The sequence below is a fragment of the Protopterus annectens genome, chromosome 7.part0 (assembly GCF_019279795.1).
Source record: "Protopterus annectens isolate FY-2018-M chromosome 7.part0, PAN1.0, whole genome shotgun sequence".
NCBI lineage: Eukaryota > Metazoa > Chordata > Ceratodontiformes > Protopteridae > Protopterus > Protopterus annectens.
The window spans coordinates 335542459-335565829 of record NC_056739.1 but is presented as its reverse complement, the minus strand read 5'-3'; the positions used below and the strand labels follow the sequence as shown (position 1 = coordinate 335565829).

The 23371-nt window shown below is 40.7% G+C and overlaps 1 protein-coding gene across 3 annotated transcripts in view; it reads left to right on the top strand.

The window, feature by feature from the left end:
- LOC122806453 (S-adenosylhomocysteine hydrolase-like protein 1) overlaps positions 1-19757 on the top strand; it is a 909608-nt gene extending 889851 nt beyond the window's left edge. For all 3 annotated transcript variants that reach the window (XM_044076911.1, XM_044076910.1, XM_044076908.1), the window contains exon 17: positions 17806-19757. In XM_044076911.1, the coding sequence (XP_043932846.1) occupies positions 17806-17812 (7 nt within the window). In that variant the 3' untranslated portion in view covers positions 17813-19757. The remainder of the gene's footprint in view (positions 1-17805) is intronic.
- The last annotated feature ends 3614 nt before the right edge of the window (positions 19758-23371 follow it).

Below are 23371 nucleotides of genomic sequence, written 5' to 3'. Positions count from 1 at the left end.
ACACACTCACTCTTAAATGTTTGATATTCACACATACACATACTCTTGGGAAGATTGACATATTTACCTGTTGTGCTACTTTGTCCAAATTACAAGGTAATTGCTGCCACCAGTCAAACACCACAATACCCTTCAAAAGGGGTGTTCAGTTATATTGGATAAAATAGTTATTGATACAAATGTTAGCATGTAACCCAAACAGTAAGGCTTTATGGAGTGACTCTGGTGTTATCACTATAAGCATAAATACTCTCAAGTTATTACAAATATTAACTAAATTACCAGCCACAATGAAAGGTAGTAAAACATTTAATAATAAATAAAAACATTTAAAACATGTAAATATTGAATAACTGATTCCATTAAACATCAGAGTTTAACACACAGGAAATATGTATGATAGATCTCACATTGATTTTAGAAAACCCTCTCTCTAACTGTAATTCCTTGACTATCTGAAGATGAACTGTCCCTCTCTAATCTAAATAACTCAGCAAGATAAGATGAGAAATTATGGCCACACTCCAGGCTGTTGTCTGTCCTCAGCGACTGGAACAACTCCTCTCCTGGAAACAACTGGACTACTACTGCTGAACAGCTCTGGAAATCAGCTGCTGAACAATAACTGAACAACTGAATCAGAAACTGCTTTTTATAGCAGATTGTTTTTCAAAAGTAACAGGAAGCTGCCATGATGATTCTACTCTCATATGAGATGTTGAAAAGTAAACAAACAGCTGCAGTGAAGATTCTATTCTCCCAGCCCTGGCACACAATGACATCACATCTGGGTCAGCTGACTCTGGTACAACATGCATTCAGAACTCTCCCCACAAAGAACATATACATTTGGTCAGCCAGAAGAACATTGTTTGACATTCAAACATCTTGCATAAATCAGAGTGAGAATCAAAAGACAAACTTATTTACAAAATTATAGCTGTTCATGCTGGCATATGTAACACAAGGTCATTTACAATCATTTACAATTATTTACAAAACTTCAGACAGTCATGCTAGCACAGATAACCATATCTAATATTCTCACACTCACTAAGGGTAATATATAATGATCAACCATGGAATGGGTAAGACCAGTCTGACCCTAAATATAATAGGTTAATTCAAGCACAAAAAAAGGAAATTGTCTATGCTTAAAATGTCACACAAGGGCAGCTAGCCTAGTACTTACCTACAAACTGATTAGTCATCTAGACAGTGAAGGATCAAGCAAGGGAGGTTTGGATTGACTGGCTGGTATTGGCTCACACATCCTGGGGTGAAGGACAAGCTTTTCCACTACAAGTTACAACCAGCAGAGGCCAGGAGTCAACCAAGGCAGCATAAAAGATTGAGATTTGTGTACCCATCGAGCAGTATTATAAGTGTGGATTATGTATATGTGTGGAAGTGCATGCGCATGAGTGGACAAATGCACTGTAGTAGCATGTCACACCAGGGTGACAAGTAATGAGGCAGCAGGAAAGCAGAATTGTTTGTCATTTCCATGGTGATTGTTTCCATGGCTTTGTAAATAAGACTACTCAGAAGTATACGTCTGTGTTTGTCCGGGTCCGTAGATTAAGAGCCTCAGCGTTTACAGGTCTCTGTGTCTTATCCATATTATGTGTGGTTGGGTTTATTGTGTATGTTGCTTACAACCTGTTTCATATTTTCAGTGTTAGTGAGAGTCTTGCCTCCAGTTACATTGTGTAACTACATCTTTTGCATACCTTATCAGTCTGCTTTATAATTAGGTGGTTGTCAGTATATATGAGACAATTGCTACATTGTTTCAGGACACCCAAACCCATTAAGTTGGCTGCAGAGGTAGGATAGTGTGCCTCTAATGTTACATTTCCTATTTACATTTTTTACAAGGGGATGGTACAACAAGGCTTTACAGCTGACTAGTTAGGATGCTGTAGCAGTACAGACTACAAAAAATCTATATAGTACTAAACTGATAGGGTGGTATTCCTCATCACTTAAACAAGTTGTATGCATATCTAAGTACTGGGGAGATGTCAAAGGAAGTTTTGATGTCAATCTGAAGTGCATACTTCTGTACAGCTCACTGCCAAACCCTACTTCTCAATGAGCAGCATTACACAAAAGTGCCAAATTTGTGCAAGCACAGAAACTAACAGTCAAAATAGCTCTTTGGGCAATCACCAACTTACACTTAAAGCTATCTAGAGTGATTCCCAAGCTCAGAATGAGATCATGCTAGAGTTCAGACATAATCCTTCTTGATGTTAAATCAACTCTACTGTAGAAAAAAAAGTGTGGGATTACAGTAACAAGCAAGCAAATCCAGTGAATAATTGTCTAAGGAATGCTCACAATGCGCAGAAATCAACAACAAATGACATTAAATTTCATAGGTACTGAACAATGATTTAAAGTACAGAGACCCAGCAAATAATGCAAAAATAGAATAGTAGCCTTAGCCCTCTTAAACTACAAATATAAGGCAATTAAGTAAAGGATTGTACTTTTCCACCAAAGATAATATGGGATTGAAACAGAACACTCTCAAATGTGTGGCCTAGACACAAAGCAATTAAAAACTCTTTGAAAATCAGACAATAACATCACATACCATTCTGGTTGTACAAGGGCAAATGTTTGGCATTAAAGGACACTTAAATATTTAATAATGTGTGGAGATATATTGCAGTGAATGTTTTAATTTGAAGTACTATTAAACACAATCTCTGAAACATTTGCACTTATTTTCAGTAAGGATATGTGTCTTTTATCTTTTGGAAGGTGCGAGGAGGTTGCTCTTTTCACTTGTCCAATGGAAGCTTATTTCTGTAGTCAGGCACTATGTTAAAGAATGTTTTGTCTCCTGCTACAGATTTTAAGGGGACTTTTTAGCGAGTTTACTTCTTTGTTAGTATCTCTAAGGGTAGGGGTAGAGATTTTCACTGTTAGATTAAAAAATAATTTTTGGTATTTATGTTGAATGATTAGTTTGAAGAGAAGGTAGAAGGAGGAAGGTAGCGCATGCCATTAGTGAAAGACATTGGTGAATTCTGGATGTGAGAGAGTTAAAAAGTGGCAGGTTTGGCTTTCTACTGAAATGCCGGCACTCAAAATGCCAAGTACTAACAAGCCTAAAGAGAAAAAAAAAGACCAAAACCACAGGACAAGAATGTCAAAAATCACTCTTCTCCTTTAAACTTCTTTTTGCAGGGGGCAAAGCCCCTTTGCACCCTCCCATGTAGGGGACAAGTCCCCCCCCAAAGTTACATAAACCAACTCCAAAGGTTGCCATACCTCAGAAGAAAGGGAATATTCCAAGAAATGGTATCTTAGACTTAGTCTATGTAAGTCCATTCTTTTGGTGATTCAGTTTCCGTAATTCGGGACTCACTGTAGCAAGTCCAGATATTTCAAATGGTTACTGGCAAATTCTAGTGATGGCAATTTGTAGTAGTGTTTTATTACTGGATGAATTTATGGTAATAATAGGCAGAACATACTATTGCTTTAAGACTGGTTCATTTCTAAGAAGTGCCATATTTGATTCTGAAGATAACAGATTTTTTATTTTTATTTTCTAGTAAAGTTTGCAGGTTTTAGGATTTTATTGATTAAAAGTACAATATGGTGGTGAAATTGCACTGCTGAGTCTAGGGTTAAGCCAATGTAGTAATAGTAGTGAGATAGGAGTACCTAGAATGTCACTTACTTGGCAAGGCTGATCATATTTTTATTGGTACCAAAATGTTTTTTTTTTTTAATTGGTACTACACTGATTTTTGGAAATCCAGTGCCATAGTATAATAATAGTATGCTTTTGAGATTATTTTACAAGGAAGTAGCTTGTTTATCTGAGTTTAAAATTAACAAGTCTTTTTGTGTGCACTTTTTACCCTTTGTTTTGGATGTTAGTTGGGGTATTTTGCAAGCACCGTAATCTTTATGGGCATCAGCTAGGTTTAAAGACCCTGTGCTCATGAAGTTTAGCCAAACTATCTACTTATGCTATGCTGACACAGTCAATAAAAAGGCCAAAACATGCATGCCACTAGCTAGTGGGGGTTGGCTTTATTGGTGTAAATGTGACTATAAAGACTTAAAAAGAAAAAAAGTCATGGATATTCAGAAGCCATGTAGCTGAAACACTTGATCTCCTTAAAGAGTTATTTGCATATATCCCATGGGCCTCCCTTACAGGAGGTTTAAAGTATCACACAGTGAAAACTCTAGCTTGTCTTGGTTTTTCTTGCAGTTTTTTTTTTTTATTGAACAGTTTGTCTGTATGACCTTTTTATCCTTTGGTTTGGAAATTATTATATTGAGGAATGGGTGATCTTGAGTTAAGTCATTTAGAAAGAGAGAGAATTGAAACAAGAACAGACCCCTAGGATACAGCTAATGAAAGAGTTCCTGTACTTGGTATGTTTCAACCACATTATCAGTTGTTGTAATATAGTATAGTGTATTATGTTAATAACAGTATAAAGCACTGACATGATACTGAAGAGATCTTTAGAGCCAGACTGCTTATCTAGAAATAAATCCAGTTTGATAAGATGATGAACTCTTTGTTAGTAAATGATTTTCTCTATATTTTTTTGCCATAAAAGCAGAGTTTGACTTGTAGTTATGGTGTCTATTAGGTATATGAGCTCTGGGCAGAGGTATTGTGTGGAGGGTGTATTAATTATTTTGATGTCATTCCAATGGACAGAGATGGATTATAGGCTTCTACTTTAAGAAAGGCAGGATGGTAGTGTACTGTTTTTGGAGTAGGATCTTGCGTCAAGTTTGTTCAGCAGTTTGAGGATTGTTTTGTTTAAAATAGAAGGCTAGAATACAGCATGTGGAAATAATAGGGACTGGAACAAAGTTAGAATATTTATTTAGAGCAGGCTGGATTTTGAGAGAAGACATACTTTGAATCTACTGCAAGATGGGTAACTGGATCAGGAAGAGGGTAGAGATGGGGACTCTATTACTCTGGTATTTAAGACTTTTATGGTTCTCCACAAGAGACAAGGAGAGGAAACTGCCTGTTTCTAAGATATGTAATACTTGGGGACATGGTCAGTTCCTGTACTTTTTTTCTTAAATTATGATAGTCGCTATATAAGGTACTGTTCTGAGGCGGATTTTTTCCCAGTGATATAAGGCTCCTTCTTTAGGAAGGGAGTTTATTTTTGAGTTTAACTTGTAACATATATTAACTTTTACTGTTTTCTTCTTTGTGGGGGAAGAAGAGCTCCTGAATGTTAGAATGAATGATTTTGAAATATGAGTACGCTGTCTTTGGGCACCTTTTATTAAATATGAGATTCCAGTTAATTCCCTGTAAATGTGCAGCTAGTGCAGGTTTCATTTTCTCATTGAGAGGCTGATCTGTTATGTAGAGTGGTAGGTATGGTTTTGGATTTTTCATAATCAGTTGATGTAACTGGGCCATAGTCACTCATGTTGCTTGTATTGATAAACAAGCACATCTCTGTCCAAAGGTAGTAAGTCCAGGATTTTCAGTTGAATATGATCATCCTTATGTGTTCGGCCTAGTAGATTCATTCACTGATATTATAAGACCAAGAGATTAAATAAGTCTTTTTTTTGGTGTGTATCAGGTGGATCCAAGACATTTATAATGAAATCACTCATTAAAATGGTGTTTAGGATTAATGGCTGACTCCATAAGTTTTGTAGTATTTTTAAAAAGTGGTATGGGTGAAATTGAGAAAGTACATAGCCTTTCTCTTAATTTTAATTGATGTCCTAGAAAAAGTGTTGTGTATATCTAGTCTGGGGAGAAATCATCAGGGAAGTTAGATGTAGTATGTTTTAGAAATAATAATGGATTTGTTTTTTTATTATTGGCAAACATATACATTATTTGATTCTGCTACAGGTTCACTGTTTCAGACATGTTGATAATTATGTATAGCTAGAGGAACAAAATGTTCATTTGAGACATGTTTCTACTGTATCAGTACTGTCTAGGTAACCATGATTCAAGATACAACCATTTGTGGTTAATACTAATAAATGTGAGTATTTGGGGTCCAGTAGCCCAAAGTAGACAAACTTAATTTTTGGAACACATTTTGATATAACGACAACTAACTTTCCTCACAAATCTTTATCTAGGTGAAGAGTCTCTCATGTCTCACTGGAATTCTGCAATGATTTCTCTGTTTTGATCAGATGTGCCTCTGCTGAGTCCTACTTCAGAGGGGTGAACTACTTGCAGACTTCCTTTTCTTGTAGTATCACATATATCTTTGGGTGTTTTGTAATGAGAGCTATGGGTCTGTAGCTGTCTAATTAGTGCAATCCTTCTTATCTTTTCACAGCCCTACAATAGGTATGCATACATGCTTGTGAAACAGTCATGTGACATTGCTGGAAGTACTGTACTGTTGTTGAGGAAGATACTAAACCACTATATGCTAGGGATTACAGCTACAAATTAAACATCATTTTCATTTTTAGAAACATTAGTCAGTCAGTGGATTTTTTAGATAAAAGGAAGTATGTAGAGGAGGGATTTTGAACTGTTGCTTGGTAGTCATACTGTCACTCTTGCGGTGAAGTACAAGCATAGCTTGTCATTATTTTGTCAATGTTATGACTAATGTGCCTCCATGGTGCAGAAGGACAGAGCCATAACATTATTTTGTCAATGTAATGGCTCTATCCTTCTGCACCATGGAGGCACATTAGCCATAACATTGACAAAATAATGTTATGGCTAATGTTATGGCACATTAGCCATAACATTAGCCATAACATTAGACATAACATTATTTTGTAAATGTTATGGCTAATGTGCCTCCATGGTGCAGAAGGATAGAGCCTTGACTGCAGCCCAGGTGACCATGGCTGAGTATGCAAGCCAAGCAAAAAGGAAGAGTGAAGGAGCATGGCCTGTTAACTCTCCTGTGGGTGTGTGTGTGTGGGGGGGGGGGTTGTGTGCACTTAGTAACACAATAAGCCATGCAGTTTCCCTGGTGGAGTGTGGAGAAACCATCTCTCTTACTTAAAGGGTAGGGGTAGCAATGCTTCGAGGGAACACCCCCTTGCGAAGTTAGCACACTGCACATCCCCTCCCCCTTGCTTTACCAGGTGTGTGCAGTGACTAGAATCTAAAGCATAAAATAATCTCAAACTATTCCTGATGGATGCCTGACTGATGGCCCATCCCACTTAAACCCTTGTCCTGGTGATAAAGAATAAATGAGCTGATGTTCTAGGAGGGGACTGATGACCAGCAGACAGAGGGGACAAAAAGAGAACAAAAGAAATTATATAGTTAATGTGGACATCGGGTGAAAGATGAGACAGAGGGGACAAAAACAGAACAAAAGAAATTATATAGTTAATGTGGACATCGGGTGAAAGATGAGACAGAGGGGACAAAAATAGAACAAAAGAAATTATATAGCTAATGCAGACATCGGGTGAAAGATGAGACAGAGGGGACAAAAATAGAACAAAAGAAATTATATAGTTAATGTGGACATCGGGTGAAAGATGAGACAGAGGGGACAAAAATAGAACAAAAGAAATTATATAGTTAATGTGGACATCGGGTGAAAGATGAGATAGAGGGGACAAAAATAGAATAAAAGAAATTTTATGAAAGATGAGACAGAGGGACACAAAAGAAATTATATAGTTAATGTGGACATTGGGTGAAAGATGAGACAGGGACAAAAATAGAACAGTTAATGTGGACATCAGGTGAAAGATGAGACAGAGGGGACAAAAACAGAACAAAAGAAATTATATAGTTAATGTGGACATCGGGTGAAAATTGAGACAGAGGGGACAAAAATAGAATAAAAGAAATTATATAGTTAATGTGGACATCGGGTGAAAGATGAGACAGTGGGGACAAAAATAGAGCAAAAGAAATTATATAGTTAATGTGGACATCAGGTGAAAGATGAATGGCTAAGTATATCTTGAGATATTTAAAAGCATACACACTTTCAACCAGCCCCCATTTGGCACCTTCATTTTCATGGCCTTTGAAGTCTTGACTGGCCATTTCTGATCCCAAATAGCATTTTTCTTTTAGTTAGCCATGTTAATGAGCATTTGTACCTTCAGAAACAGCTCCACTATAACATAGGCAGCATACTGTATGCTCTTGATGATGATAGGTTATCAGTCAGCATAGAACATAATGTTGTCAAACACATAATTAGTTATGAGTATAGAAAAGAGAAGAAAAAGTGCTAAGCTGTCTAGGATCTTTGCACAGTGCAGGCTGACTTCAACAGATAGCTCTGGGGAGGTTGCATTGAATTATATTTCTAAGATGCTACTAAGCGTAACACAGTGGCCATCTTTTAATGCAAAAGCATTCAGTTTTTGTGGAATAAGTGGATAAGTTACTGAATCAAAAGCTTTGACTGAGTCATACAAAACCCTAAAATACACATATTTCTGAAAGAACAATTAGAGTGTATGAGCCAAGGGGTAGATCAAGTTTACAGTTAAGACATCAGGTTCGTATCTCATAATCAAGTTTCCTCCTCAACCTATATACATAAAAGTGTTGGCAGTGAGATGCACAGCAACTCCTGTCATGAGACGTCAGTCATAAGCTTCATGTAAATGGAAAGTACAAAATATTAGCTTGGAGTTATAACAATCAAGCTGGTTCCTGAAGGCTAGTAAGTGACAAGTTTGTCAAAAAAATGTCAGTCGCTTAAACCAGAATGATGCCAAGAAAAGTATAGATGTTATGTAGTCCTATCTCGCCTCCATTATTACATGTGGGTTCAGAGCCAATCCTTGGCTCCGACTCGGCCGCTTAGAAAGCCTGAAACCTTCTGATTGGCTCATGGCTAATAGGTATCCCATGATGCATGCGACCTTTCCCCAGATCTCGTTTGCCGTGTCTTCATTCGGAAGCTTCTTTTATTTGGCCGTGGCTAAGTGATTTAGTTCTTTATTATTCTGATTGTTAGAAGTTTTTTAACTTTTTGTGAAGTGCCTTTCTTATTGCTGTTAGCCTTATTGTGATAACCAATTGTGTCAATTTAACCGGACCTGACTTTTTTCTGGATTTGACTTTTCTGCTATAAAATTTTGAGCCTGTTTGCCTTTTTTGTGTGTGTTCCTGTGAGTGTGTGCATTTTACTAAACCGTTTTACTTAGAGGTATTGGTCTGTTTCCCTTTCCTTTACACTAGGTTTGTTTAAGTTACATAACCTAGTAAAACTTCCCTTGGTTGTTTGTTGTGAGAAACAGGGCTAGATCTGTTTAAGTTAGAGGATCTAGTTCCTCTCTTGTTGAGTGAGTGGGTTGCTTTTTCTCTTCAATCGCCTATTGAGACTGCCATTATGTCTAAGGAACTTAAAGAGCATAAACAGTCAGGATTTAAAAAGTGTACTAAATGCTTTCAAAAAATGTCTATCACTGATGGACATAGCATCTGTGTGTACTGTTTAGGGGCCCTACATCTTCAAGAGACTTGTCTCTTTTGCCATTCCTTTAGTCCTAGAGTGCTCCAGGAACAGAAGAATAAGTTGATTCTAAAAGGATTGCTAAAACCTTCTTTCGAGGAAGACCTAGCCAGCTCGTCCTTCTCTGCTAGGTCATATTCTTCCAGTAAAGATAAGGGCAAGACCTCCAAAAGGCCTTCTCCAGCCTCAACTTCTGTCTCTGAACCTCCACAGAAGTTACCTAAATCAGAGATGGTCTCTGTCTCTTCGGCTCCACTGTCCTCGGAACCGATCGAGATTCTGGACATGGACATTGCAGTGTCGGCACGCTTCGGTGCCGATCACCAGCAGTCCTTTTCGGAGCCAGTCTACAGACATTCCACCGGTCTCCCCTACTTTAAAATCACCTATATTACAGAGAGTGAGGTCTCCAACACTGTCCTCCAGATCCTCCAGGAGCTTTTCTGAAGAAGACATCGAGAGAGTGGTGCTCAGACTCCTTAAGTCGTCGGCCTTGCCAAAATTTTTATCGGTTCCGACCACTTCTGTCTCGGAGCTGACTCCTGTTACCGACCCTGCTCTTTTTCCTCTTCCAACCCAGAATGGGCCTTTGGAGCCGATGCTGTCGGTACCAACTACAGTGGTGTCCTCGGCTCCAGCACCCCGGGTGGTTGTCTCAGAGCCAAGCCCCGCTCCGACACTGTCAGCGCTGTCCAAAGTGTCTAGGGTCCGAAGCTCTTCAGTCGGGCCCGAGGGGGACACTTGGAACCGAACCTCTTCAGTGCCGAATCTTCCTCTTGGTGCGTCGGCCCGAGTGAGCTCGGACCCTACATCTTTCTCTGAGCCGATTCCTTTGGAGCCATCGGCGCCTATGCTCTCCTCGGAGCCGGGGCATCGTTTGGATCCAGAGGAATCGGTTTTTGTAAAGATGAGGAGCATGTTGGATAGTTCATCCGTGCCATGTAGGAGTACCGATGCTATACTCCCTCAAGCACTGACTACGGTCTCAGCATCCTCTCTCCCCCGGGATGGTAGAGACTCACAGCCTCAGGACCCCCGTTTGGGTGGTCCCCGATCTTCTGAGACCTCCCCAGAAGACCCCACTGTGGAAGATCGATCATAAGAGGAAGCATGAAGCATGTAGACTCCCCTGATGAGTCTGTCACATCTGACACTGACCTCGATGAGTCGGAGGGGTCCTCCTAAGTCGTCCTCTGAAGATGTCATCTTTGCAGACATTTTGGAGATCCTCAGGCAGAGAGGTGGCTGGCCCACTGTTACCCCTTCTGATGAGGAGTCAGTGTACCTGAAGGCTTTTGGGTCTCAGTCCTCAGCTTCATGGGTGTCTCATCCATTTGATGAATTGCTAGATCTCGTGAGTCAGAAGGCATGGCAGACTCCTGATGCCATGGAACTGGTCCCCAGGAGGCCGAATAAATTTCTCTCTGCCCCAAAGGACAAAGAGTTTTTATCTAGGGGTTTACCTGTTGATGCCATGGTGGTGGCGGCAGCCACTAAGAAGGAGCTAGCAGAGACTTCTTCTTCTATCCATCCACCTAACAAGGAATCCCATATGATGGATAAGTATGGGAAGAGTATCTTCTCTTCAGCGGCTTTTACACTCAGATCGCTGAACTAGCTATCACATTTTATGAGACTTCAGAGAGATCTCCTAAAGGAATTAGGAGATACTCTTCAGAGTACCTCAACAGAAGCAGTCCCATCTACAGTGTCAGCTCAGTTGGCTACACTCACATCTATTGTTAACTCCTCCATGCGGCTGATCTCATATGCAGCTGATGGTGTGAGTAGGGCGGCAGGTTCAGGAGTCTCATTAAGGAGACATTCCTGGATGCATCTATGCAACTTTGCTGAGCCTTTCAAGTCTACATTCACCAATGCTCCTGTGGACAGATCCTCTCCTTTTGGACCCAAGGTGAAAGATACCCTCACCAGGTGTGAGCAGGAAGGAAAGACTCTCTCTGCCGTGGGTGTCCATTTTGCCGTTCCTTCTAGACCTTACCCTAAAGGTCAGAAGAGCGGCAAAATGTGGTTCAAGAAATCACAAAGACCTTTCCATGACACATAAGGTGATTCCTCCTTCAGAGGAAAGGGAGGAGGAAATAATGGTAGACGTCGCCCTAGCAGCAGGGGAGGCCCACAAAAATCAGGGAGGTTGCGATTCCTTTCGTGACCGTCCCTATCAGCATTCCTGATGTGGAACCCGACTGTGCATCTCTGGAGCCAGTCAGGGGTCGCCTGTCCTTGTACCCAGAAGCTTGGCTAAATCTCACTCGAGACAAGTGGGTACAAGACATCATTACCAGAGGTTACTCTATACCCTTTTCCCATCCTCCATGCCCTCCCAAAAGGATCCCAGATGTATCACCCAATCACAGGGTCAAGTGGCTGTAGAGACAGAAAAGCTGTTATTAAAAAGAGTCATCCAAAAGGTCCCAACAGACCAGATAGGATTCGGAACATACTCCAGGTTCTTTTTAGTTCCAAAAAGAACAAGGGACTGGAGACCCATCTTAGACCACAGCAGGTTACACGAGCATGTAAAGAAGTCCAAGTTCTGAATGGTCACTCTACAGTCCATACTCCCTTTGTTGGGGAGAGACAGCTGGATGTGCTCAGTAGATCTCCAGGATGCCTACTACAACATAAGGATGGACAAAGCATCAAGGAGCTACCTACGCTTCCGGCTGGGAGCCAGTCATTACCAGTTTTGGGCACTGCCCTTTGGTCTCACCACAGCCCCCCCGGGTGTTCACCAAGTGCATGGCAGTAGTCACAGCTCATTTGCGGTGTCAGGGAATCCAAGTCTTTCCATACCTGGACAATTGGCTCCTGACCACCACCACCAGGCATCGCCTAATTCAATCAAGAGATTCCACAATCAAGCTCTGTTCCCAGTTGGGAATCTCGATAAACTGGGAAAAATCCTCTTTTTTGTCCACTCAGTCTATAACTTTTATAGGACCAAACATAGACATGGTCGAGATGTCAGCCAGACTGCCTACAGACAGAATACAGAATCTTGTGCAACAAATTTACAGAATACTTCCCTTTCAAAGAGTCAAAGCAAAGGTGGTGTTGCAGCTTCTCGGGACTATGGCGTCAACCATAACCTTGGTACCTTTAGCAAGACTACATATGAGAATACTCCAATGGCTCCTGTCATCCCAGTGGTCGTTTCAACAGTTGCCCCTACATCATCAGATCCTGATTACAGATTCTTGCAAAAAGGACCTACGTTGGTGGATTCAACCAGGCCATCTTACCACAGGGACTCCCTTTGTACCACACCAACCCATTGCCACTGTGACCACGGATGCATCTCAGATAGGGTGGGGGGTATTATCTTGGCAGGACTCTCCAAGGTACATGGCAAGAGCAGGAGGCCCATCTGCATATCAATGTCCTAGAGATGAGGGTGGTGCTTCTAGCATTGCAAGCACTTCACGACCTTCTCCCTCTAGGCCGATAGCTATCCAGACCTACAACATGTCGGTTGTCTGGTATCTAAACAAACAAGGGGGAACCAGATCATACCCCTTATGTCGAGAGGCCATGTGAGTTTGGGATTGAGTGATTTCTTCCCAACGCTTTCTCATTGCAACACATATCCTGGGGACTTCCAACGTAATAGCGGACAAGCTAAGCAGGGCAATTTTGTTACCTCATGAATGGTCCTTGAGCCAGAAGTAACCAGTATGATCTTTCACAAGTGGGGACATCCCTACTGTGACCTCTTTGCCAGTCCCATCAACACCAAATGCAGCACCTTTTTCTCTCTCATCCCCCCTCCGGGAGAGTCTCCAAGAGATGCACTAGTCCATGATTGGCCCCTGGGACTCCTTTATGCTTTTCCTCCTTTTCCACTCATCCCCAAGGTCATACAAAAAGCAATGCTGGTGGGAAGCAAGATGATCCTCATCACCCCTTACTGGTCTCATCAGATTTGGTTCCCTTTTCTCAGGCCTCACCTGTTGGACTGCCCATGGACACTGGACCCAGTGCCAGACCTCTTGACACACATGTCAGGTTCTCTTCACCCCAGTCTCCACACTCTCAAACTGACAACATGGCTGCTCCAGTTCCATCACTAGTCAGGCTTCATGATTTGTCTCCAGCTGTAACTCATATTATTACCTCTTCTCACAAGTCTTCGACCAGAAAATTGTATCATACTAAATGGAAGAGATTTTCCATATGGGCACACAATAGAGAAGCTGATCCATTTACAGCTCCCATTACTATTGTTCTAGTTTCTTTCTGAACTCTTTCACCAAGGTTCAGCGGCTGCTACACTCCAAGTTCAACTAGCAGCAATATCTAATTTTCATGTGGGGATTAATGATTCCAGTCTTATGTCTCACAAACTGTGCAAATCCTTTCTTAAGGGTTCCACAATGTTAAGACCTCCTGTGCAAGACCCCATTCCACCTTGGGACCTGAATTTAGTTCTGTCTAGACTTACTCTGCCACCCTTTGAGCCAGCCCATAGTTTTCAGTTGAAGTTTCTGTCCTGGAAGACTCTTTTTATGGTAGGAATAACCTCAGCCAGGCGAGTTTCTGAATTACAAGCTCTGTCTGTTAAACCTCCATACTTAATTTTTCACAAAGATAGGGTCTCTCTCTGGACCAACCCTTCCTTTATTCCTAAAGTCTGTTCTCAATTTCACTTAAACCAAACAATTGAATTGCCAGTGTTCTTCCCTAATCATTCCAACAAAGCAGAGTATACATTCCACCAATTGGGTGTACACAGGCAACTATGTTTCTATATCCTCCGGACCAAGGAATTTAGAAAATCAGAACAGCTGTTTATTTCCTTTGCTGAGGTGAGAATAGGCTTGCCAGTTTCCAAGGTTACACTATCGAACTGGCGCTCTAGTTGTATTTCCTTTATTTACAGTTCTCAGGGAAAGGAGTTTCCCTTTAAAGTTAAAGCACACTCCACCAGGTCCTTTTCTACTTCTGCTGCTTTCCAAGCCAGGACACCGATTGATATTATTTGTGCAGCAGCAACATGGGCTACCCCTCATACCTTCATTTCCCATTATAAATTGGATTTAACTTCCAGGAGTAGAGCCTTGTTTGGTTCCATGGTACTCAGGAGTATTTTCCAGTGAGCCACCCACTCAAGATGCTAGGGACGCTGTCCCACACGTAATAATGGAGGTGAGATAGGACTACATTACATAAAGAAGTTATGCAGTCACCATAACGTTCCATGTATGTAGTTCATCTCACCGAACATTATTACGAACCCACCCACCAGCCCCCTTCCTGGAGGATCTGGATACAGGTTTTTTTTCCCTTTCTATAGTGTTTTTTTGCCACAAGGGCTCCTTTTATTACAGTTTATTCTTCTGGACCTTTGTTCCTTTTTCATGTCTGACTCTGGTAGACTAGTAGCAAACAAGATCTGGGGAATGTGCGCATGCATCATGGGATACCTATTAGCCACGAGCCAATCAGAAGTTTTCAGGCTTTCTAAGCGGCTGAGTCAGAGCCAAAGATCGGCTCCAAACCCACACGTAATAATGTTCGGCGAGATGGACTATATACATGGAACATTATAGTGAGTACATAACTTCTTTTTTTTAATTACCACTATAGAGAAACATGAGGTTAAGGGAAGAAAGACAAAAGGACTGTAAGAAGAGTCTAGTGATATTATAACATCATCTCTGGGGCTTCTGGGTACACACTAAGATCTGGAATAATAAAAAAAAATCACTTAATGTAATGACATCACAAAACAGAGTTGCATAGAAAGGCATAGTAATCAGACTCTGGGTACAGCCGACTTCAGACCTCACAATGGTCACTGCAGATAAATATAAACTTAGATCTTCCAAGAACTGCAAACAAACTAGCAACTGCCATAGTCTCAGTGGCTTATATAGTTACAGTTGAAACATTACTGTATGGAAATTAGAGCTCGACAGGCAAAGTGGGGAGGGGAAGTATAGGTCCATGGAGAAAGTGGGCTACTATGAAAATGTAGGAGAAGGTTGTATTCTAGAAATTAGTTTCAGAAAGTCAAAGAAAGCAATACAAAGACTATGTGTGAAATAGACGAAAGATGAGAAGGCAAAATTAGATGAAACGCAGTGGGAGCAACTGTGAGACAACTGTAACTTACTGACGAGATGGTCTTATCTGGGGCATCAACAAATGCACTTGGCACTCTTTTTGTATTTAACCTCTAACAGATTACACAAAGCAGGTAGGTTAAATATCAGTAAGTGTTGGAGATGTGGCAGCAATCACCCTTTTGTTTGGGACTTTACCAGAACACAATATAGATGGGCGCAACTTAAAAGTATGGTTCTGCAACTTTTTAACAAGCAAATACACTGAAAATGGGAATTTATATTGGATCTGAAACAGAACAGTGGACTAATGAGGAAGCACAGATTAGATTAGTGCTAATATATGCTATCACGGCAGTACAAGCAAAGGAATGGAAAACACCAGCCCATAAGAGGTTAAGTGGTATACATAACAGCTCTATAAAATATTGAGGCATATTCAAAGAATTTTCAGTTTGAACCCAGATCTAAAAATCTCATGCAATTAGAATAGAGTATTCAACTTATTTTTTAATTAATGTCTGAAGTGCTTGTATGTATTTTGTGGCTTGCTGTACAGAAATGCTTAAATGAACTTTGTTAATTCTTGGTCTTGTACACTGTTTAACATTTACTAAAATAGTTAAAAAAAAGCCTTGCTGTGTGGTGCAGAGTGATGGAGCCTTGTTTGCAGTCCAGGTGGCTGTGGTCTGATTAGTGATCCTAACACTGGAGGAGCCAGACAGGGAGGGAGAGAAGTAAAGAGGCATAACCCACTTGCCTGCACTTGATGGCACACAAAGCAGTGTGGTCTCCCTGGTGGAGTTTGGAGAGACCACCACTTGTGCTGTAGAAGGAAAGGCATGGATACTTGGAGGGAAAACCCCTTGTGGAAGTGAGTGGACATCCTGTGTGGTCAGCTCATTATGGATCCCATTACCAGTACTTTACCAAGTGTACATAGGGCCAGGCAAAAAAACATGAAAAACTTGCAACCACCCTGATGGCTGCCAAGATGATAACAGCCCTCTGTCAGCACTCACCCAATGGGGAAAAAGTGGGGCTCATAGACCAAAAGAGGGTTCAATGGTCAGTAGGTAGTGGAGGCAAACACTACACAAAATAAAATACACATCAACCAACCCTTTCCTTTTGCCTGTTAATATGATTCATATGAGATTGGTTGGAGGACCAGCAACATGTGTTTGAAGCTTACTTTCAATATCCCTAGACAGCAGGAGTGTGACCTCTATAAAACTAATTGTGCTAGTGTTCCTGCAGGGGACCAAAGGTCAGATAAATGAGGGTGGGGGTGCACTTACATATTAACCCTATGCCTGTTGATGTTTGGGATGCTAATCTTACAACAAAAAAAAAAATGAATTGCAAAGGTTGACTCAAGAAACACACAAATACATACTTTTTCAGGGTGGGGAAGCCCCCTCCCCCAACTTATAGGGCACTGTGGCGTCCACAATCTGTATTACTACATTTTATCTCGATGTGGTCACATAGCCTTGTAATATAGAATGATACTTGGTCTCTGTGTAAAACTAAAGAGCTCTAACACTTGCTTCACTCAAATAGTATTAAGTTGGTTTGTTTTCATTCAAATAGTGTTTGTTTTCTGGGGATTCAGCCTTTTGTCACAGAAACACAGCTAACTTTTGGGACTGTATGTGGTACACACTTCCCATGGCTTACATCCTTCCCCACTAGCCTATACCTGCTTACAGGTGGTGTATGTACATCTGATTAAGTTATAATAATGGTTGTTATCATATGTCTTCAAAGGCCAAAGCCTGCAGTAAGTAAATGAACTTCATTCACACTGTACACACTGAAGAGAAAATGATACTGAACTTGGTGAATGTCGCTGTTCCCTTGTTCTTCAAGGGAGATGTTTTTCAAAAGAATCCTAGTAATATTGTTGGTTCCATTGCTTCAGTACCAAAGGCAGACAGAGAATGTGAAGAGGAAGATTAAGAAAAATAAATAAATACATATATAAATAAATAAATAACATGAAACCTGACCTTCCACTTACATGTACTACACTGTGGTAGCCATTCATGTTACAAGTGATTGCTACAATGAGTCTGTTAGGTATTTGTTAAATAATAAATAATCGGAGGAACTCAAAAATATCAACAGAAATAAAGGAAAATAAATAAATCTGTCATACAGTGTACATTGTTAGGGATTACTCTAAATGTAAGCTACTTTTACTCTGTGCTACAACTCATTAACGCATTAACTATTTGTTTCTTTTGCAGGTACTAGCTGAGATAGATGAGAATGACTGAATGAAAGGACCTGTGTTCTGAAAAAAAAAAAAAAAACTAGCACAAAGCATTTCTCCATTCAAGAAGGCATTTTATTCAGTCTCTTACTACTGTATCGTTTTACACATGTGCATCTTTTTTGGCTTTACTTTCTCTGGAAGATAAGCCTTCCAATGTTTTGGATATTTAGTGTTGTATACAACTATGAAAGGGAGATTACGGATCTGTCCATTAGGGCTGACACATACTGTTAACTTTGCTACATAAGGCAGAAAGCCAGAGCCATGCAAAGCCTTAAATGAACGCTGTACACTGTGATAGGGAGATCATGACTGCATAGACCATTCTGTTAAAATCCTATTGCTGTGCTGTTTCTAGATTTTCTTAGCTTGCTTTTCAGTTTAAATAACTATTTTTCCAGCTGGAACAAATGAATCATAAAAAAATAAACTGTCCCCCTATCAGTCGTCATAGATGCTGTTAATTAAGAGTCTGAGCTCAGACACATAAGCTATAAATGCTGCCTTGATTTTTGCACAACATGATTGGGGGGCAACATGGAATATGGCATCTTTTCTGAATACTCTAAGTGATCTGACTTAGATTCTAGACATTCTACTTTGAAAGCATTTTTCTTCTTTACTTGAAAGTTGATGACTGGAAAAGAGTCAGTCTAATACAAAGCTGTTTGCCAGGCATGGCTTGAGAAGAGATATTATGAGGCTCCATAAAAACCACTTTCAAGCAGCAAAAAACAGCAACTGGAGAGACAAGACCAGTATGGATTTGCAAAAAGAACTGCATCGTGTGCTGTTTGCTTCAGTCTACCTAAAACAATGTAACTGTGTACCATGTCATACTAATGCCATTGTGGAATTTTGTACGTCCTCATTTTGACCGTATGCAGTTACTGGTTGTGAGCAACTGTATCAAATATATTTCCGTCTTAGGCACAGCACAACCAGCATTGTTCTGCTAAGCACTTTTTTCCCCTCCCCAATTTGCAGTCTGCTGCTTCAAGGATAGTTTGCATTACTAGTTTTGTTTTGTGTACCCCGTCTCTGTAGCAGATTCCATCGCTACAAGCGTGTATATGTGTGTATATACATATGTTCTATACATGAAGTCTGCTATGATGCTCTCTGTTGTAGATCATAATCTCAGAAATTTGTGTGTTCCTTAGTTTTTGGTATGGTGCTGAAGGAGAAATCATCTGGATAATGTGGAAAACTGACAGAAGGATACAGTATTCACACAGCTAGTTAAGATGAAAGACAAGCACCTAACAAAAAAATTTCAAAAGACACAAAGCTAGTAATGAAACAGCACAGCGGTATTGCAGTGTACCACTTAATCTGCTAGAATACAGCTGAACAGAGCCATAAATGTACAAGGTAAATGTGGTGCTTAATTTAATGAAGCCTAAACTTTCATTAGTTCATCACTACTTGTTTCTTTTCCCGAGGCGCTCACTTTTTACATGGTTTTGGTATTGTGGTTGTAAATGCCACATGTGGAAATGTAGAGCATAGCAACTTCAAATACTTCCTTTTCCATGCCTCAAAAAAAACATTCTAAAATATACTGGAAGTTTCCATGTCACTTTACATCCTGGTCATTCACATCCAAAACTAAGTCATATGTAATGACCGACAACACTGTTTTAAAGTAACTCATATCAGCACTTATGTACACTTAAGATGTGCCCACTTCATAGGTCTCTGAATTCAGTACTGTTTGGATTAGTATTCATGTTTTGTATATATGCACTGTCACACAGAGATTTATGCAGTTTTACGTAATAAGCCAGTGTTTCTTTCTGTAGTATCATGTTCTCTGTGCCCTGCCTCTTCTTTACATTTGAAATACGTGTAATAATTATTTTGTTTAAAGCGTGTGTGTGTGTGTGTGTGTGTGTGTGTGTGTGTGTGTGTGTGTGTGTGTGTGTGTGTGTGTGTGTGTGGGTGTGTGTGTGTAAGACCACAGTACAGAAAGAGGTTTCTGTAAATCATTAATTTTATGTGGCCTATTGTAAAAATCAACAGAGAGATTCTAAGTAAAGTGGCCATTTCTAGTCTTTTTTTTTTTTTTTTGGTCTAAGTGGTATATAATTCAATAATGGAATGTTGGACTATTGCCAGAGAAAATTGTAATACTTCAGTAAGGGGACCTTTACAATTAAATTCCACAAAATGTGTGTCTTGATAAGAGTACAGTTTTTATTTATATAGTGGGTTTTTAATGGGCTACTCTGTCAAACTGTTTTCTGTTTATTGTTCCATATGTTGGGTTTTAAAATAAATTTGAAAACTCCAAGTATATACATGTGTTTGTCTCTCAAGTATGTGTGTAGTGTTTTGTTGAAATCCTAATCATTCGAGTAAAAATGGAAACAGTACTTACCTACAGAGTAGAATTCTGCTTGGTACCAGATTAAACGTCACCTGTTCAGAGTTATCCATCACCTGTTCAGAGTTGCAGTGTGCTGGTCACTGAAGGTATCTTACTTCCTGATTTTCCATTGTTTGTTATGCTGCATGAGATAAGCTAACTGAATTTAATGGCTCCAGAGAGAAAACCCTACAAAAGTTCATGATATGGAATCCTAGCTGGACATTTTCATTTGTGATACTGTGGTATCTTCCACATTGAATAACTAGACTAGTAATGCTAGTTGTCTTAAACCTACCAGTTAGCAGCAGCTGGAATACAATGCCCTAATGTTGTAGAATGTTGCTGTCTTCTGCAAGATTTGTAAGCAGTAGCTGGAAGTCACTATTACTTGGCCCATCATTTCAGTCTGTTGAGTAATACATGAGAGTCATTTTTTGTCATGCTGAATTTCTTGTGCCATTTGCTTCTTCTTTTGGCTTTTCCCGGTTTGGGGTCACCACAGTGGTTCACCTGTCTGCTCATGATTGGCAGTGGAGTTTTACAGTGTCGAGTTGCCAGCCCGGCACCCAACCTTCCACAGAAGACACACACACACTCACATCTAGGGCCAATTTAGCATGTCCAATCCACCTACAGCATGTCTTTGGGATGTGGGAAGAAACCGGAGCATCCGGAGGAAACCCACATGACCACAAGGAGGACATGCAGACTCCGCACAGAAGGCACCCCAGCCAAGAATCGAACCAGAGAATCTCTTGCTGTGAGCAGACAAAACTAATTGCTGCACTACCATGGCCGCCCACTTCTTGTGCCATTTGCTAACATTTAAGTATTGTTTAAGAATGCGTAGCATTTTTATAGATTATTAATTGTTTTGTTTGGTTCCATGAGACTGCAAGAAAAAGAAATTACTGGGCTGATGAGATTTAGATAATTTTGTATTGATTTAAAAATAAAGATCAGTATCACATTCAGTTTTTTTACAGAGCCTGTTTCCATTTCAGAGTCTGTTAAATAAACATTCCCCGGGATTTATGAAGCTTGCGCCAGTCGCAGGCATAGCGTAAGCGGTATAATGCCAAATATGGCTACTGAGCGATTCAGATACAATCCAATTCCATGTGCACTACCAGCGTACACCAGATCTGTGCAGCCCTCGGCTCAGGTATGCTAATCACCCCATGCGCAGTACTGTACCATGCAAATGAAGGTACATAGCAATTCATTAAGTGGTGCAGGCGTAACGTAAGCCCACAGAAATGTAAACCAAAAAAAAAACAGTTTACATTTTGCCATACAGAACATCAGAGCAATGAAAGCGGACCAGACTCATGTATTACAAAGTTAACATATGCCAATGGCTAAATATACAGCCAATGGCATAAGAAAAGATGCACAACACCTAAAAAACAACATTTAATGTCATGTCCACAGTAACACAAAGTACAACCGCAGGGCATGTGAGCGTAAATGGGAACACAAGGAAAATATATACAAATGTCATAAAATCGCAATGTAATACAAATCATGATTTCACCATAATACTCAATGATATGCATGGTACACTACAACCAAGCTGCAAGGGTTGCTAAGGGTCTGTAACAGTGTTCGGCGCTGTAACTATGAATTAGTAGTCAATGCTATGCAAATGAGGCAAGTAATAGTGAATCGCAAATGTCCCGCCGGACTAAGGATGTACTACACAGTGCAGCGCTACAACACCGAGGAGTGGTTTGGAGGTATACAAGACATCAGCAGTGGGGTGTGCCACCATAACTGTAAGCATATTGGAGCAATGCAAATCTGAGCTGCCCGTTGCTAAGCAAAGCCGCAGGATAAGGGTGGGGATGTAGGTATAGCATTGTTTAGCTGAGAGCACATATCGTGCCCGAAAGCGCATGTGTACATGGATGAAAACGTGCCCGAAACCCGGTACGCGGACGCACTCGCCATGCACCATAGCTCAAACAAGAAGGTTAGGGGAAGAAAATAAAGAAATGCCGCAGTAGGGTAATTGGAATACAACTGAGCAATTAACACCTGTTAACTCACAGTGGGTAATCGATGGCAGCTAATAAGTCTGCTCGCAGCAACCTGTAGAACAGGATAGGGGAGGTGTCGGATTGCAAAGAAAAGATAACTGTCACCGCAGAGCAATGCAAACCTGCAGTAGATTGGCCATAGAACTCATTTCGCAAGATAAGCCAGGTTTTAGAACATGCAAAAGAAAGCAGGCTGCTGGATGCATGCCAGAAAATGGGAGGGGAAACGTTAAGAAATGTTAAGGGAAGGGCAAGAGGTAATCCACAGCAGCTAAATGTAATTCAACACCAAAGGCACCACAATAGCAGTACCTGTGGTAAAACACGATACCCTGTAGCTCTGATTGTACATACACACCCTATGACATCATCAATGTTCAAAGCACAATAGTATAAAGTATGAAGGCACCTCACACACACACCTGTGTATTCCCAAACACTGCACCATCAGTGTAAACAGACGGGGAACTTTTACAATGTACATGTTGGGAGCTGCCATAGCTGTGATTCATCATCATGTGTTAGAGACAGAAGGTGTTGTGGTGGATGATGCTGACAACCACCGCAGGCCCTGGAGGAGGAGAAGAGTGTTCAGACCAAGGGTAACCTACCAGGGGCTACATGATCTGGAGATAGTAGAGCGTTACAGGGTGGACAGGGACATCTTACAGCAAATAGTTGAGCTGTGCCAGCCACGCCTGAGATCCAGAAACAACAGAGGGGAACCCATCCCAGTGGACACGAAGATATGTGTAAGCTTGAGAATACTAGCTGCAGGTACCTTTCAAAGGCCAGCTGGAGATATAATGGGGATCTCACAGGCATCAGCATCCAGGGTACTACACCAGTTCCTGGATGCCATGTTACCACATGCCAATGAGCATATATACTTCCCCTGAACTCAGGAGGACTTGGCCAGCAATATGCATCTCTTCCACCATGTGGCACACTACCTGGAGGTACTGGGTGTGATAGACTGCACACACACACACACATACATATCAAGTCACCACCCAGTGAGCATGGTAGGCACTACATAAACTGCAAGGGATACCACTCCATCAACTGCCAGGTCGTGTGCAATGCCCAGGGCATTATCATGGATGTGTGTGCTGGCAGCC